Source organism: Lycorma delicatula, chromosome 9 (assembly GCF_047948215.1).
Source record: "Lycorma delicatula isolate Av1 chromosome 9, ASM4794821v1, whole genome shotgun sequence".
Classification (NCBI taxonomy): domain Eukaryota; kingdom Metazoa; phylum Arthropoda; class Insecta; order Hemiptera; family Fulgoridae; genus Lycorma; species Lycorma delicatula.
The window spans coordinates 25940039-25958566 of record NC_134463.1 but is presented as its reverse complement, the minus strand read 5'-3'; the positions used below and the strand labels follow the sequence as shown (position 1 = coordinate 25958566).

Here is an 18528-nt window from a genome sequence, read left to right as displayed (position 1 = left end):
TGATGTGTAATGTGTTAAAGTACATTCCTATTGCACTTTGGTCATTGGGTTCAGATTCACAACAAAAGTGTATAATAAATTTTAATCAGTTAAAAGAATAAATAAATGAAACTATTTTAATGAGTTTTTAAAAAATAAAATACTTTTTTGATCACCCTCTAATTTGAGCATAATAGTTATCTCAAATTAAATAATAATTTATTTGATTGGAGAGAAAGACAAAAAAGAAACTATTTCTTAAATTTTTACTACACAATACTACCTATAAATTATAAAAAAATACCGCTTATTCTAAATGAATAAAAACAATAACAGCTATATAAAACAGTTAATATATAATATAGTATTCAAATTTATTAAATAAATGCTCTTTCTTTAATTAATCTTAATATAAATGTGAAAGTTTGTCTGTTTGTATCAACATCACATGAGAACCAACCAACCTATTCCTTACAAATTTGCAGGATACATTTGTGTTATCTCAGGGAAGGTTTTAAGCTTCATGCCCACTTGGAAGTGAAGTTGTGAATTAAAGATATTCATTAAAGAAAAAAAAAATTAATTCATTAAACACTTCATTTTTTAATGAATTTAACCTAAAATCAATTTGAATTTAATGGATATAAATGATATATAGCTCTGAAAGTATTATGAAAAAACAGTATAACCAGAAGATAATGAATAGATATTTTACAGAAATTTGTATGTTTGCTTGCTCTTGCTGCACGGATTACTCTATAAAAATGTTTATGGTTTTGCTCTTTGTGTAAAAATTGTTTCTTTTTATGATTAAATCCATGCTAATATGATATTTTCAGTGGTACAGTTCTTTATTCCTTATTTTAAATATAAAATTTATATCCAAAAATATAGAAAAAAATATATATATCCAAAAAGGAAATATATAGAAAAATTTCTGTTTGTAGTTAACTAGTAAGAATGTTTTTTTAGAAATTTTTTCAGGTTTTGCATCTTTATGAACAGACAGTATTTGAGAAAAGATATGCGGGTTCAGTCTTTCCAAATGCTTGGATGTCATACATCTTTAGTTTTGATCAATCGAAAAGTTGGTTGATGTTACATAAATAAGAACATAAATCTCTCGCGACCAGTAAATCTAACAGATACATTTTCTCTGAATTAAAATAAGATTGGTTGCTGTAAGGAGGTAAATACTACCTTAAACTGTACTTCAGGGTGTTAGTTTAAAATCTTTTAGACTTGTGGAGTCTTTTTTAGAATCACTTTCTATGACACTCCTTAGGCCTAACCTATTTCTTGTTTAATTAATGGTGTTAATTAACTAACTACTGCTAACCAACTTATGTATTTCTAGAATAGTGTTACAAGGGAGGCAAAGAGGAGATGGATAGTTACGGAATATAAAGTAAAAAAATATCTAGACAACTGTGCAATGCCCATTGAATGAGATTATATTTTAAAAACCAAAATTTGCCATAATGTCTCATGCTGCAATAATCTTGAAGATTGTGGCAGCAGAACAACCAGGTGTTGTTTTTGTTTCTAGAGAAGGCACAAAAATTAACTTGGCAAATTTCCATTCAGAATATAATTTCAGAATTCCTATTTTGATTCCATTTTTTGTTTTTTATTCTTTAATTTTGTTCAATTTTTATTTATTTTATTTTTCTGGAGTAGCTAATGAGCCCCTGGGAGGTGCATGCTAGTCCTTAGGGCTCTGTGAGTACAGGTTGGGAACTACTGCAGTAGTATATAATAATAATAACAATGACGACATCAACAATTATTATTATTACTACAACTTTCTACATTTTAAGTAAAGATGGTTTTTAATGCAATAAATGAAACAACAACAAAGACGAATATAAACACAACAAATTACTTTACTTTCTTGACCTTACATCATTCAAAGTAGATAGTAAATAGATTTTTTAAATATTTATAAAAATTCATTATAAATTGATGTACTTATCTTAACAAATGTAATTTAATCCCACACATAGAGTTGTAATAGGTCCTACACAGCTTTTACTCATCTGTTGCATTGCCTATTACATACATCCTCGTCAGCGGATAAATACCCAAAATAACTAGTTATATAAAGATACCAACAGTTTAATGGCTACTAACCCACACTTTGACAAGGTGGCAGATACATACCCAGTAGCCAATGTAATGCTACAGTATATTAATCAACAATCATACAAAGTAGTCAATATTTCCATGAAAGATGTTTTCTGCATTCATTTCAAAACCACTAAATAATACACAAAATCATACAATAAACCTATAAAACGGACACTGCAAAACACAGTTCACAAACTGAACTATAGTGACCCACTAAATAATATTTCAAACAGGCTGGAAGCACAAACTATGATGCTCATACATTTTGCTTTACTGCCTTTTCATATATTTATTAATATGGACTGCTCTACTTTTTAGTGATAAATTGTGTATTTTATGACACTGTTTTGATCAAGGTTTTACCACTATTTCTGTTGTTTCATCTTGGTAATTGGCTAGGCAGTTCCTTTTTTATCCTTGTAATAGAATAGCTGCATACTCCTATTTAATTTGTATAATGTATAATTATATACTGATACAAATAAAATATTTATTGTTGTAGGTTCAAAAACACTTACAGCATTACACTCAGCAACATGATTGACCTTTGCCAATTACCTTGTTGAATCAAAAGACACATGTTTATGTACAGTACATAAATGTCATGATCTCAACATACTTTAACACTGAAATATATAACTTCATAAAATTTGAAAAAGCAACACATTAAATAAACAACATTATATAAATGAAATATGGTATTCTGCTAGGTACTAATGGTGTTTTCAAGCCACTTCAAGAGAGTTGCCCCTAACAAAAGTGTCCTGGTAGCACACTGATATGTCCTTGGTAGACATATAGTAAGCTCTGAAAGCATCTCTGGAAACATAATTTGAAAGTTATTTGTTTAAAATTTTTTAATACTTTAATAATTGGTATCACGTTTCATCATACAAAGCAAGATAAATGATTTTGTTTGAACATTTTTAATGAAATGTTTTGTAACAAAAAATTATTATATAATTTTTTCCTTATCAAATTAAATTTTTTTTGGTTTTGGTTGTATTCTAGAACCAGTTATTAACATGAAAACATTTTAACTCTTCATTTTAAACCATTTATATTTCAAAAAACCTTTTTTATAGATTAGGTGTTAGGTAGAAACAAGCAAGTATGCATAACATTACTATTATGTGTATCATTGTAGCCCTGGTAATAATATTTGTTTTTGTGAGTGTTATAAATAAAATAATCTGTTGTTTGAAGAAATTTAATCCAAGTCGAATTCATGGGATGTTTAATAGTTGGATCTATATCTTTATCTATTTCCATTTTGAAAATGTTGCTTGCAAATTATTGGTTTATGTTTTTTAAATTTCATCATTCTATAATTATTTTTATTTTGATTAATTTGGCTTGAGGTACTCAGTGTTTATTGATGTCTGTTGCTTATTAAGTTAATTATGAACTTTATAAACATGCACTTTTAAGTTAATTAAATCGTATTCAAATTTCAAATTTTTGGTAGTGTTTTCATTATTAGTTTGTTGTTCTCGTGAATATGTTTTGCAGTCATAATTCATGTGGTAAATATAGATACTAATTATATTGTAGCTTTAAGGGCATCCCTTTCGGATAAAAATTGATATTTATTTTACCAATTATTCAGCTACAACTCAAAAAATTATTAAACAAGTAATTTTCAAAATAATGGAACTTTTTCTTCTGAAGGTCTTTTAGAAATTATTATTGGATCATAACTCAGAGGAATATCAAGTACTATTGTTAATGACAACAATAGAAAAAGGAGCTTGTGATTAGCTGTGAAATAACTTTGAAAGAAAAAATTTCATTATCATCACAAGTCATTCATTAAGAAATAGTTTTATATTGTTGTCAGATTTTATAATGCTGTTACTCAAACTCATTATTTCACTAATTTTTTATTTTTATTTGTTGACTTTATAGATGTCATTATAGGTATTTTAAAATAAAAAAGTTTAAGAATACTTATATATATTAAAAAAATGAGCTCAAGAAAAGGAACAATATTTTTATCAAAGCATTTGCCAGTTATACGTTGGCTACAGTCATACACAAAAATGAAATTCGTTTCGGATATTATTGCTGGTGTTACTGTTGGTGTAACAATGATTCCACAAAGTATAGCATATGCTGCATTGGCTGGTCTTACTCCTCAGGTATATATTATATTTAGGTAACTTACAACTAACTATTAAAGCAAAAATTCAGATGTTAAAATAGCAAAAAATTCACCTCCTACAGCTTAGTTTGTAATCTTACTAATATTTGAAGGCTATCAGAATAGTAAAATAAAATTTATTTAGTATGAGATGAAAACAAAATTTATAACTACAAACTGTATGAAGTTATTAAATGTAAATTGCTCAACCCAAGTGTTTAGCGTCTTTCATTGGCTTGCATACATCATCTGATGTTTCTGAAGACAAATTTTCTCATTTTTTCCATGAAATGATTTGTTTTCTTTGGATGATGTTTTTTGTTGATATTAAATTCGAATTCCATGTGCTATTTTAAAATATATTTGATTTTTTTCTCAAAAATATAGTTTTATATCATCTTCAACTGCATTTATTAGAATTTAGTTTATGAAGATATAATTCCTGACAAACAAATTATGTATTTTTCTATGAAGTAAAGTCATTTGGGAAAATGCAGAAATCTAATCGTGAATGTAAAAATTGATGGTTTTACGATCAGTGTTTACACATGTTTTGTCAAGTCCAAGTTTTTCCAGATGGCCTCAATAAAAATTTTAAATGAAAAATGACCTACAAAAACAATATAAAAATATTTTAACATCCTGAGTGAAAAAAATATATTTTATTTTATCCTTTTTTGTCTTCATCATTGCTTAGTGTTGGATTAGATTGTTACAGAATAATTATTTATTGCTAATTTCATATTGATATAGAAAATCTTTTCATGTGAAAACTCAGGAAAGTTAATTTAAAAACTTAGGTTAAAAACTCTATATACTCATATTTCTACATTCTAGGGAGCCCTTGTTCACACTTCGTAGCAGTGTTTTTACATCAATTTTCAGCATTCCTTTGCCAATTTTTATAAAGTTTCTTGCATTTATGTACTGCGAACAGTTTATCTTTATGACCTAAATTTTTTGAATGCCTAACTAAATATTAAATAAAGATAAATAATGTGTTATAAAATAGACTTAAAAAAACAATAAAACTTATTTTAAAAAGTGCTCTAGAAATTAAAAATAACTTTTCTCAATAAATTTTAATTTTCTGAAATTAGTAGCAAATTAAGGAGATTAAAAGTTGTTCAATTTTTTTTTTTTAATTTGATGCCAACTTCTTAACTTTAAAAATGTTTTAAATTTTGAATTGGAATTTAAAAACTGTTGCTTTTTAGTTTTTAATAATGTTATTTCATTTACTTATTATTAGTTTATTAAACTGCATTAATGTAGGAGGTAATAAAATGATTTACAATCAAAATGTAAATTTAGTTAAGTAAAAATATTTAAGAGATTATAATTACTAAAATTTTTAGTAAATTAAATATTTTTTTCTTACTTAGATATAACATATGTATTTGTTTTATTTCAGTATGGATTAAATTCGGCTTTTATAGGTTGCTTTGTTTATGCTATATTTGGAACAATCAAGGAGGTGTCTATAGGTCCAACATCTCTTATGGCTATATTAGCAACAACATATACAAATAATTTGAGTCCAGATTTTATTATTTTCTTTACGTTTTTGTCTGGTTGTGTTGAATTATTAATGGGTCTTCTTAAACTAGGTAAGTTAAGTTTATTTTTATGATTACTTCCATGAATAGTGATGGATCTCATTCAATCTGGGTGGTGTTTATTGAAAAAAGATCTCTCTTCTAAGTGAAAGAAATTAATTCACTTAATTTTTTTTAATGATTAATTCGCCATATAAGCTCAAAGCTTGTGCATGGGAATATGAAGTGGAAATTTTGTATGTGAAATTTTGTATTTTTGCATATTAAAAATGCCATGCCTGACCAGGAATTTCCAAAAATAAACTCTTTTTTTGCTTTTAAAAAGGACAACCCAAAAAATGATGATAAAATTTAGTACTACCTTAGTAAAATGTGAAATTTACATATAACACTTTACTAATTTGCATTAATTTTTGAAAATATCCCTTTTATTTGGGGTATACTGAGATAGAATTTAAACTGTAATACTATTAGATATTACTATAAAAAATATAGCAATATATAAAACAAGTCAATCGTAGAATAGTGAGCTATTTTTTAAAAATATTTTATCCCAATTTCAGTCAACCAATATTGAAAATGAAGTTGTTGGTGACCTCAAAATACAAAATATTCAAAACCAAAATATTATCCTTTATTAGATTAAAATACAGTTTTGTTATTTGGAAAAACCAAAAAATAAACTATCTTATAGAAAGAGATTTCTCTAAATAAAAAAATAAAAGATCAATAATCTTAATAAGAACAGACATTTAAACAAGATGAAAAATGTACTGGAATGTGTATAAGTACTGAATAAAATTGGTTTCTACGTATCATTATATATTTGTTGCTATTACAAGCAGTTTTGGACATTAAACAAAATTGGTCCTTAAAATTATTCAGCCACTTTTAAGAATATAAATTTTTTATGCAAGGTTTATTAATGAAATGAGGAGTAAACTGTTTTACTATTATTATCTTCATTGAACTAAATAAGCTGTTGTACATCAATATGACAAATAGAGGTGTTATTCATTTTACAAGCATCATTTGTACTGACATTTGTTTATTACTGAGACTGGGTGTATAGTAAGCATAATTTATCTTAGAAAAATCAAATTTCTGACTAATGTCTCTTATATACCAGCTGCTTTCTTTTAAATTATTTTATTGAAATTAATCTTTTTAAGATTCATAATATTCCTCTGTAATGTTAAATTATATTTTTAATTCTATAATATAAATCACCTAGTACAGAATATACCTTAATTTTATCAAGAAAGTACTTTCAAAGAAATTTTTATTTGCTGTTCAATTAAAGAATTCAATCAAGACATTTTGCAGGACTCTGCAAAAGTACTTTCATGATAAAATGAAGGTAATTTAAGTCTTATCCCAATATTCTGTGCTAAGTGATTTATATTATAGAATTTAAAATGTAATAAACAGGTTTTGTTAATGGCAGATTCATTGTTTAATGGCAAACATTTTTTGAACAAGTTAGAATCATCTAAAGAGATAAACACTGATATTTTATGGGTCATCATTGTTGCACTGAAGTTTATCTGATTGTGCATTATATATTAATTTAAAGCTTTGTTCAGATAAAACTTATGCCTATATTAGTTCTCTTTATATTTATTCAATGTGTCTTATGATTACCCAAGTAGTCACAGAAATATGGTGATACAGAAAACCTAAAATCCATCCGTTGTTGCATATGTTTTCATTAGAAGGTATTTAAATAAATGGAGATTAATTGGAGTAATCATCTTCTAATTTTTATTTTATGAAAATCCTTTCAAGGTACAAGTTCAGTTGCAACTTTGAAAGCCAAAATTTTTTTTTATATTTACAAATTTCTAGTCATGCATACATTATACAAAAAATGTATGAACATGTTATGAGAACAACCCATGCTGTGTTTTCTTCTTTTTATGTAAATCTTGACAAAAACTATATTTAAATCAGTTTTGATATAGTTATGTAAAGACAATTAAACAGAGCCGAAATATGTGTTTATCAGCTGAAAATTAATTTTTTCAGTCAGTTATTTGTATTATACATTTTTATCATTGTTTTTTTGTTAATTAATTAAATAAAGAAATAATATCTGATTTTGTCACAGGATTTTTAGTTGATTTTGTACCAGTACCAGTTATAGGTGGTTTTGTCTCAGCAGTGGCTATAATCGTTTTTGTATCACAATTAAAGGATATGATGGGTATTAAATTCAAATCAAGCGGTGTTATACACAATATTGTTTCTTTAATGAAGAATTATGATAAAATAAGATTTTATGATTTGGCACTAGGAATATTTTGTGTAGTAATTCTTCTCTTTCTTCGTGTAAGTATTACGTTTTGTGTATTCAGAATTTTATTTTACATAGTATGGTTGGGAATTTTGTTTTGTTAATTTTATGATTTTGTTAGAGTTATAGTAAGTATAATATTTGTTATTTCATTATACAACACAAAAACCTTTTATGTTTACAATTTTCAGCTTTAAGTATTTAATTAATGAAATGGTATATACAGGGATTCAAAATAGTAGCTGTTAAAAATATTTTATTAAATTTATCCTGTTAATTGTTTCCATCTGTATTGTTTTAAAGGTTTATATCATAGAGTGCAAACAATATCTGGTTCAATGTGCCAATTTTATTTTACTATACATAGAGATTTTTCTAATTCATAAATTAAAACTTTTTTAAAACAAACCAGATTACATAAGAAATAAATTCTATCTCAATATATCACCTGAATAAAAAAAAATTTCAAAAAGTATAAATTTAAAATCAAATTAAGGAAATGGTTAGAAAAAAACGATTTTATTCTTTAAATATATAGATTATATAAAAAATATGATCTATACAATTTTTATATGATCTTTATGATGATCTGTTAATAAAATTTAGTCGGTATATTAAAAACTTAAGTATTTATATATTGAGTACTTTTATATTATATTTAAGACTTGATACCTTACATTAAAGCCTATAGAATAATGTTATAATATAAATAAATAAATAAAAATAATGTTATAATGCTATGTAATAATGTTATGTAAAGAATGCTTTTGTAGCATTTATCCTATAAAATTATTTTTGTAATAATTTGTTTGTTTTAGTACTTAAAAAATTTTAAACAAAAAGGAGAAAAAAATAAAAAGAGTTTTCTTAAGTCAACTGTATGGTTCATTTCTATTAGTCGAAATGCTATTGTAGTACTATTTTGCATGTCTTTAACTGCATTATTACAATATCATTTTAACAGTATTCCATTTACTTTAACAGGTAAGGTTATGTCTGAAGTACCTAAAAATGATACACATATTTTATATTTTTTTGCATTAAATTATTTGTAGAGTACTAGGCTAATGAATATTTTCTTAGCTGAATTTATTAAATATATTTTGTATAATTTTAATGCTAGATATAAGGAACATTTGATAGAACACTAATCCATTCCTGAAAGAGTAAAATTATATATTTAAGTGCCATTTTAGATAATTTTTTCTACTTCTTGGAGGTCTGTATTAATTAATGAAAATTATAGTAGAACCAGTCTGTACTAATGATGATTCCAACTAATGAAAAATGGTCACTTTAGACAGGAGGTCACTAATTAAAAAATATACATAATTATTAAATGCAGCTGATATTTTTAACTTATTGTTCTCATATTTACATGACTCATATCTGAAATAATACTTTATTAAAACTAAATGTATTCAATTTAGTCAGCCAACAAAGTGTTAAATCTGTTAACAAGTATGGATTAAGTTTTTTATCTTTTATATCGTTTTAAAAAGGGTCTTTTCAGGCACATAATCAAGATTGTACAGGTTATCACATTAGCATCTACTGTACAAATTTTTTTTTAATTGTGAAAACAGCTACTAGTAAAAATGACTTGATACTTGTGCTGTATAAGTTGTTTGAGTCAGTAAGTTTTGTGGAAAATAACTCTTAACTGAATTTTTATCTGAATAAATGAAAAAATGTACAAGATGTTTAGTGGAATGCTACTTTATTGTTGGTTATAAATGCATTTGTGTAACAGTTCACTCACTGACTATTTGTTAAAATTTGATAAGATTTTTAAATATATTTTTATAATTTATTATATCACAGCTTGCTCTTGAATTTATAATTTTTAATACATATTATTATACTGCAGTATATTGGACCAGTAATTTGACTGGGATGATGCTATTATTGAATGCTTTAAGATAATATTGATGCACTGGTAGAATGTAGAAAGAAGAATAATACTATTCTTCCTTCCTCAGTCTTATGCTAATCCTGTAATCTTAACAAATTTACTTCAATATTAAAATATTCCATGTGATATTAACACATCACATTTACAGACATAATACAATTCTTATGATTATTTGTTGTTTAATAAATAAAATTTAAGCCAGTAAGAGTTTTGTAACAATTTTTTTGTTTGTTTATTATATAGAATGCTTAAACATTCTATTGTCTGTTACATATATTTAACATGTTTTTTTTAAAGAAAATTCTAAATTAATAACAGATTTTGATAATAGAAATGTGATGTCTCCTTTTTTGATAACAGTATCGTTTTGTTAAAAACAGTTTTATTTATATTACAGAAATTTTTGTTTTTTGAGTGGAAGAAATTATACCTGCGAGACTCTTAGCATACAGTTTACAATTTCATTGTACTTTTTTGTATTTGCTTTACTTATTATCTTGCTTTTCTGTGTAAAAATTTAAAATTAATATGAACAGATTACAAACCTGTTCCCTTTTTTGTGAATCAGAGCTTAACTTTTTTCAACTTTTCTAACTACCACCTAACTTTTCCAAATTACAGCTTTTTAAAGGATAGTATCAAACATTTCAGTATTTTATAAATTATTTTCCTTTAAACATATGAAAATAAAATATTTATTGAATAAATAATGCGTTTAAATTTACTACTACTTCTTTGCCTTTGGTATTTTCACAGTAAACATTCTGGTTTAATATTGTTACAATATGAAGTAAATTTTATTTTATAGAAATGTCTTAATGATTTAAACTGCAATTTCTTATCATGTAAGAGTTTTTTTTTTTTTTCAGATTCTGTTGTTTCTGGTCTTCCCGTATTTAAAATGCCTCCAGTTTATTCACAAGTTGGTAATGTTACATATACATTTACTGATATGATTAAGACCATTGGTCCTGGAATGTTTATTCTTCCACTTATTGCTGTTCTTGAAAATATTGCCATGGCTAAAGTTTTCTGTGAGTTTTTATGTATTCCCAGTTATTTGTTAATAGATATTTAAAAAAAAAAAAGATTCCACCTAGTCTTTTGTAGAGATTAGGTGAATTCTTTTAAGGATTTGAGAATAGAAAAAAAAATTTAAGGAACTTAAATATTGAGGTGGTAGAGAAATGGTGAAAATTAACTTTTTGTTTGATATATGAAACTCTATAAATGAGAACTTACAATTATATTTTAAAATTTTTGCAACCTTTCTAATTAAAAAAGATATATATATATATATATATATATATTATTTTTTATAACTGCATAAGATCACTTTAGTCAGTCCGTTATCCAAGTCTCTTTGATGGGACTTTTTGAGCCTTGCAGTCCTCCCGTACTTTTTCACACGTTCCGATCTTTGTGCCCTTTCTAGTGTTGAAAATGTTCGTGATATGAGTTTTTTTCTTGTTAGTGTGAAATGACTATTTTTGTTCTTAATTTTCTTGTTCAATTATATTTTATCTGTGGTGTCTTCTGGTGTACAGCCAATTTCCTTCAGATCCTCTCTTATTTCTGTGATCAGTCTGCATCCTGTCTTGATGTTTTTCGAGTCGAGGTTGCACTATATTAGCTGTTTCAGAAGTCTTGAATCTTGCATCCTCATGATATGTCAAAAAAATCCTAGTCTCTTCTTACGCATGGTATCAATGATGGGTTGTAACTCTGTAAACGACTTTGTTGGGCACAATCCACCACTGTCCATCTTTCTGGTACTTTTTATAAATGCAGGTTCTTCCAATTCTTCTTTCAGTTTTCTGGAGTCTGTCAGTCTTTGATTGTTCATTCAGGTGGAAGAGTGTTTCTACTGCATAAGTGGCTTCTGATTTTATAACTGTGTTGTAGTGTCCTGGTTTTGCATTTATTGATAGGCATTTTTTATTGTAAGTGTACCAAGTTAATTTTTAGCTAGTTTGTTTCTTTGTTTAGGTTGTTTTATTACAAAGTATTTAAATGGGATTACTATTTTGATTTTATTACCATTTATGTTTACTTCTTTTTAATAATGCTGGTTTTTGAACATAATTTCTGTCTTTTCAAATGATAATTTGAGGCCAGATGTTTTTGATCGAGATGTTGACAAGCTGTGGATGAACGGCAATTTTTTCTGATCTTGCTGCATGTTTCCAGATCTTTACAAAAGTCTGATCTTCTCATGATGTTTTGTAATTCTTCATCTCACCCAGTGCTTGGTAGATTTCTTCTATTGTGAGAGGATTGATGTTTACTGGTGTGTTGTTATTGGGGGTGTTGATGTTGAAGTTTAGGAATTCTGTTGGTTCTTCACAATTTAGTAGTTTCTTGAAATATTTAGCTAGGATTTCTGTGTTGTCTTTATTGTTATGGGTTTATTTTTCATTCTTTATTAGTATGGTTAGGGGTTCATATTTTTGGAGCTGATTTTTGAAGGTTTTGTAGTAGCCTCTCAACTGTGTTTACTGTATTCTTCTATTGACTTCATGTGTCTTTATAGTGTTGTCTTTTTATTCTCCGTAGGGATGGGTGATTTCTTTTCTTTGTTTTTCCTAGATGTTGGAAGATATTTTTTATTTTTGGGACTGGTGAAATAGCTATGCTAGATCTTTTCTCTATTGTTATGTCACATTCACTGTTCCACCATTGATGCTTTTTACAGGATTTTAATGGGGCTACTTCTTCTGCGATTTGTTTAAGGTTGTTGACTAGATTTTTGAGTTTATCTGTGATTGTTATTTTTTCAGTTGCTTTTTGGTCATTTTCATTCTTGATTAGTTGTTAGGGTCCATTTTTCTTTTAATTTTAGGGGATTGGTTTTGTTGCTTTCTTTGGGATGTAAATTTAATTTTAATTTTAACTACATAGTGATCTGAGCCTGTGTCTGCTCCTCAGAAAGCTTTTACATTGTAGATCTCCTTGTGGTGTTTGTCCATAAAGATGGTCTAGCTGCCATTCTCCTTTAGTACAGGAGAACCTGGAAACCTGGCGTGTTTCCAGGTTTTGAGTTTTTGAGGTTTCTTCTGAAATATGTAGATTTCAAGATAAGATTATGGTTTCTGGAGAGATCAACGAGTATCTGTCTGTTTTTGTTTGTTTTCTTTTGGGCGGGCCATTTTCCGATGATGTCGCGATATCTTCTTTCTCTGTCTAGTTGAGCATTGAAGTCTTCGATAAATTGTTTAACATGGTTTCTGGAGATATTATTTATAGTTAGGTTGAGTAAATCTCAGAACTTTTCTGTTTCTTTAAGGTCTTTTTGTAAGTTATTTTTATTATTAGTGGGTGCATGGGCATTTATTATGGTGTAAATTATATTATATGCTTTTAGGGTGAGTGTTGGAGACTGTGATGAATTGTTGTACGGAGTTTATTATTTTGAGGCTGACTAAAAATCCTGTTCCAAACCGTGGTACATTTTTCATCACTCCTTTCCCAGGTATGCCTTTGTAGAGCCTATATCCTTGAGATTCTATGGCGTCTGGTCAGTGTTTCGTATTTCCTGCAGACCCATGATGAGAATTTTGTGTTGGTCCATTAGGCCAGTTACTATTTTCAGTATAAGTTTCAGTCTGCATGAGCAAGTTTACATTGTTTATGGAAATGTAGGTGATTTGCTTTGGTTTGATTTTTGACTTCGTATTTTTTTGTTTGTGTGTGTAGTGTTGGAGCATTCCAGTGCTTCTGATCACATATTACCTTCCAAGTGGCAGCCCACCGTATCTGAATGCTGCCTTCTCTGAACTCTGGTGTTGCTTGGTTCAGTCAATGAAGTATTCCTTAAAAGACCTTTCATGGTTGACTATCAAGAGTTTCATGATTGACCTGTGGTGGGACTAGGTCCCGAGTTACAACTCTACATGAGATCTAGTGAGGTGTAATTTGATGATAAGTGAAGTTGTGATGTTTGTTTAGATTCAATTCACCAGATAAATTTCTCCTATTTGTTCCAGATATACCCAGGCGCACCTTGTGAAGGCTCTTTTCTAAAATTGTTATTTTGGAGAAAAGTTACACAGTCTGATCCTAAATATTACACACACACGCACGCGCGTATGTATATATACATATACCAGATGATCATTTGAAAAGTTACCACATTTATTATTCAACAGCTATCAGTCCCATTGTATTTGCAGGCATGTGCACCATTTTTGGAGGGAACTTTATAAAACTATTTTCAGAGGGGTGGAACCCACACTCTTTGCTACACCTACTCAAAAATCTTAAATGACAATGATAACATTTAATTACATTACTTGGCAATTCAAAAAAAAATAATGAATTTTGGTGAGAAAAAAAAAATTTCACCCACCCCTTTGCTTGGTAGGTGCAAAAAACCATTTGGGTTAGTAATTTTTTTAAATTTCAGTCAAACAAAAATAACTATAAAATTATGTGACATAACTTCTTAAACCTTTTGACATAATCATAATCTGTGGATTAAAACTGTGAAGATTATTTTTAAAATTAGCAACACAAAAGTTTGTCCTTAAATGTTTTCTAAATTTTCAAGGTAACAAACAAAATTGTCATTTTGTTTGTGTTATTGTTCTGCCATTTGGCCTTTCATTTTTGTCTTTTGTAAATGTATCTCACTAAAATGGCTTACTATCTGGAAGAAAAGACTGAACTAATTTTTGCTTACAGAGAACAAAATAATGTGCTACAAGAACTGCCCAAGCGTTTAATGAATGGCATCTAAATAAAAATGTTTCACACTCTTACATAATAAAACTTGTAAAAAAATTCCAAGAAACAGTCATAAATGTCATAAATAAGAAATGTGCAGGGTAAAAGGTTTAGATGAATTAACTACGGTTGAAATTTTGGGAAATGTAGCAGCCAATTCTCAGAGCTCAATTTGTAAAATATCCCATAAAACTGGGGATTCTTATATTTCTGTTTTCAATACAGTAAAATACGGTACACTGTATCCCAAAATAACCTAAAAAAAATATTAATGTAATCTAAAAAGAAAAAGAACATATTATAATCATTACTTCAATACCAGTGAACCAATTTTTTTAAATTTATACCAAATTACTTGTCATTCAAAGTGTCTTCCAATGAGGTGTCACACCCTATATTGTCTCATATAAAAAAATAAGTTTTCAACCCTTGAAAATTTATTATAAAGGCAAAATTTTGTGTTGGTAATTTTAAAAATAATTTTCACAATTTTGCTGCTTCTTTGTGGTTTATTATTGGATTTTGGTGTTTTTTTTTTTTGTTTTGTGTGGATATGAACAAAGATTGGGGGAATATTTCTCAGAAGTATTTTCACTGTTTGTATGATTTGGATAGCGAACTTATAAGTTTTTGAGGTAATAGGCAATAAGGATTAAAATTGCGTGTCTTAACATTATTAAACATTAGTAAACAACTGTGTGTATTAGTAAGGTTTTTACTGTGTGTAGTGTGTATTATTTTATTGTTATCAACAGTTTTCCAGCGAGTAGTCATTGTAATCTTATCTGAACAATAGCTAAGGGTGGTAGAGATAAGCAGGTGGATTTATTATTGCTTGGTAGCAGTGGTAGGGCTATCTTTGTTTTATTAGTCGATATTTAACATTATTGTATTAATATTCCATTGTGAATGTTTTGCGATTAAATTTTAATTTAATTAGAAATATAGAAAGGTCCCAGAATTCCTGTACCTTCTGCTTCTGCAACAATAGTGGGTACAGGAGGTTTCTGTATTAGTAGTAGTTGTAAGTACTCCTGCTTCTAAACATGGTCAAAAGAAGCAGAAGTCAGCAACAAAAGGCATTGCAATACACCTTTAGCTCCAGTGACTCTATGGAGGGTGTGGTAGCTGGAGACAAGAGCAAAGATCGCAGGAAAAGAAGCCAACCTTGACTGAGGCTGAGAAGAGTGCAGTGGGGAAGATGGTCAACACCCCACAGAAGGAGCTCATGAAATACATACGAGAGCTCATAAGTATCAGTGCTACTTTACCCAAGTACACTGAGAAAAGCCACATGGCCCGCAAGCTAAAAGAGCTCGTGAGTGACATGGAGAAAATGGTTATCGCTTTCAGAATATTCACTGAATCTTACCCGTTCGTGAAGAAGAAATTGAAGTGTCATGCCAAACAAGATCAATGGCTGGTAATAACAAACTCCTTAAGCAAATTGAAGAGGGAGTTAAGAACAAAGACTTAGATGTGTTGATAGCTGTGAAATGGGAAAGAGAATGGTTCCAGCAGATGATAGAATTTGCAGACCCGGTATTTGACGAAAGAGAAAGGGATGTAGCTGTAGTATTTGACCTGGCCAAACCTAAAAGTAGGTCTTAGGTTTAAAACCTAAATATAACAGGCGATATAACAGGTGGTCCCAAGGATAAGGGAACTGCACACGAAGGGACTGCTCAAGGTAGGACAGCCGCTCACATGTGCAGATTTGGCAACTGGATTAAGTGGTGAAGATGCGGTGGATTCTGATCATACTGTATTCACCATCATCATTGACTATAGAATGGGAGAAGCTAATATTCCCTTCCTGAGGAAGCATGTGGCAGAGGTGTTTTTGAAGGTCAAACAAGATATTGTGTTTGATGTGGAAGAGGATGATGCAGCTCACATGAAAAGAAAATTACTAGAATATGTGGGCTGCCAGACTGATTGTTGGACTGGAATCTATATGGAGAGAACTGAGAAGAACAAACAAAAAGAGGAATAGATCAGTAAGTAGGACACCAACAGATAAGGCTAAAACTTTAGTTGTGAAAGCAGTTGACGGACAAGAGAAGTTTTTTGCGAACCTTCACAAGGAGGTAAAGGGTGGAGTCCAGGAGGGGGACCCTGAGACCCTCTCTCTCCATAAAGAACTGGGGGAGGACCTCCTGATCAGAGTAAGGGACAAAGCATAAGGGCCCAAAATCTTGATTGAAAAATTCCAGGCGGGTGTTAAAGGAGATCAAGTCATTTACAAGAGAAATGTGAGATCCAGAAGAATAAATATTCGAGATATCGATGCACTTACCACTAGGGAGAAGGTGATTAATGTGGTCAAGAATAAGGCCAGATTAGAGGAAGAACAGAAACTGGCTGTTAAGTTAAGACAGCCTTATTCAGGCATGCAGGTAGCTTCCCTATTGATGAATGGTGATGAGGCAGAGAAGCTGTTGAAAGGGGGGTACCTGCGGGTCAGGATGGTTTCATGTTGAGTTACTCCAGACTCAGAGCAGGAACAATGTTTTAGATGTTGGGATCTTGGTCACAAGGCTTCAAAGTCCAGGGTCATGACAGATCCCAGAGTTGCTTCAATTGCAGAAAGGAGGGCCATTTCAAGGCCAGCTGTCAGGAGCCAGCAATATGCAGAAAATGTGGTGCGGAGGACCACAAACATGGCAGTTCACTATGAGAGCGCAATAAATATATTGCAGTTGAACGCCAACCAGTCAGAGCGATTGCATGACTTACTATGAGCCTTAGCAAGTGAATTATAAAGCAGACCTGTTGTTGGTTCCTAGTGCCGAATCTGAGCATGGTAAAGGCCGGGGGATGGTATACAGATGAGGACTGCTTGTGTGTTCTTGCCAAGGTCCTGAGATATGAGATCGTTAGTGGTAGCGGTGGAACAGGGTTCACACGAGGTCGCTGGCGGGATGATCTATAGTTGTTACGTCTTGCCCAACATACCATTAACAGAATTCATAAGCAGAATGGTTGAACTCACAGCAGATATGAAGAGGACTGCTATGGGCAGGGACTTCAACACGAAGTCCCATAAGCTAGCTTGTGAAGAAACCAACCAGAGAGAGGAGAATTCTGGCTGAAGCTGTGGCCTCCCTTGATATGGTGTGTGTGAACAACTTCGGAGTTCACACATATCATAGAGGTGACGACAGAGATTTTACACTTGACCTCTATTTGTCAAAAAGACCTGGATGAGAGATGTGAGCTGGCATGTTCTGTACAAGGAGACTCTCAGCAACCATCCCTGCATAGGTTGTTGGGAGGCAACTCAATAATGAAGTCCATGCACTGGGACCTTGGAGAATAAGGTCGTCTCAGAAGTTAAGAACCGCATTTGTGGAGAAGGTGGTGGCTCAGTCCTAAGGGTAGAGGTTGATGGCCTGATGGTCCAATCCTGTAGGGAAACCCTTGGTGAGAAAAGAGTTAGAGAGAGCTGTAAACAGGTCTACTGGTGTGTCTGAAAGTGAAAATTGCACGAAGAAATTGTATTCAACTTAGGCAAAGGCTCACAAGAGGGTGGAAGAGTGGTAACACATCAGCTAGTGAGATTATAAAACAAAGGTTAAGACAAGCTCATAGCGAACTGAAGAAGGTGATCCTCAGGTCAAAAAATTCAACTGGAAGGAGATATGTGACGAATTAGAAGAGAACCCCTTCGGGAATGCATGCAAAGTGGTGATGGTCAGGTTTGAAAAATCAGTTTGGAAAATCAATCAATTGGACGGCAGGCAACCACCCAATTGATTGATTTTCCAAACAATCTCTC

The 18528-nt window shown here is 30.1% G+C and overlaps 1 protein-coding gene across 1 annotated transcript in view; it reads left to right on the top strand.

The window, feature by feature from the left end:
• Nucleotides 1-4076: 4076 nt before the first annotated feature.
• The window catches only part of LOC142330436 (sodium-independent sulfate anion transporter-like), a 48089-nt gene continuing 33637 nt past the window's right edge, over nucleotides 4077-18528 (top strand). Inside the window, exons 1-5 of the mRNA XM_075375672.1 lie at nucleotides 4077-4250; nucleotides 5667-5862; nucleotides 7922-8146; nucleotides 8951-9091; nucleotides 10892-11056. Of these exons, the coding sequence (XP_075231787.1) occupies nucleotides 4077-4250; nucleotides 5667-5862; nucleotides 7922-8146; nucleotides 8951-9091; nucleotides 10892-11056 (901 nt within the window). The remainder of the gene's footprint in view (nucleotides 4251-5666; nucleotides 5863-7921; nucleotides 8147-8950; nucleotides 9092-10891; nucleotides 11057-18528) is intronic.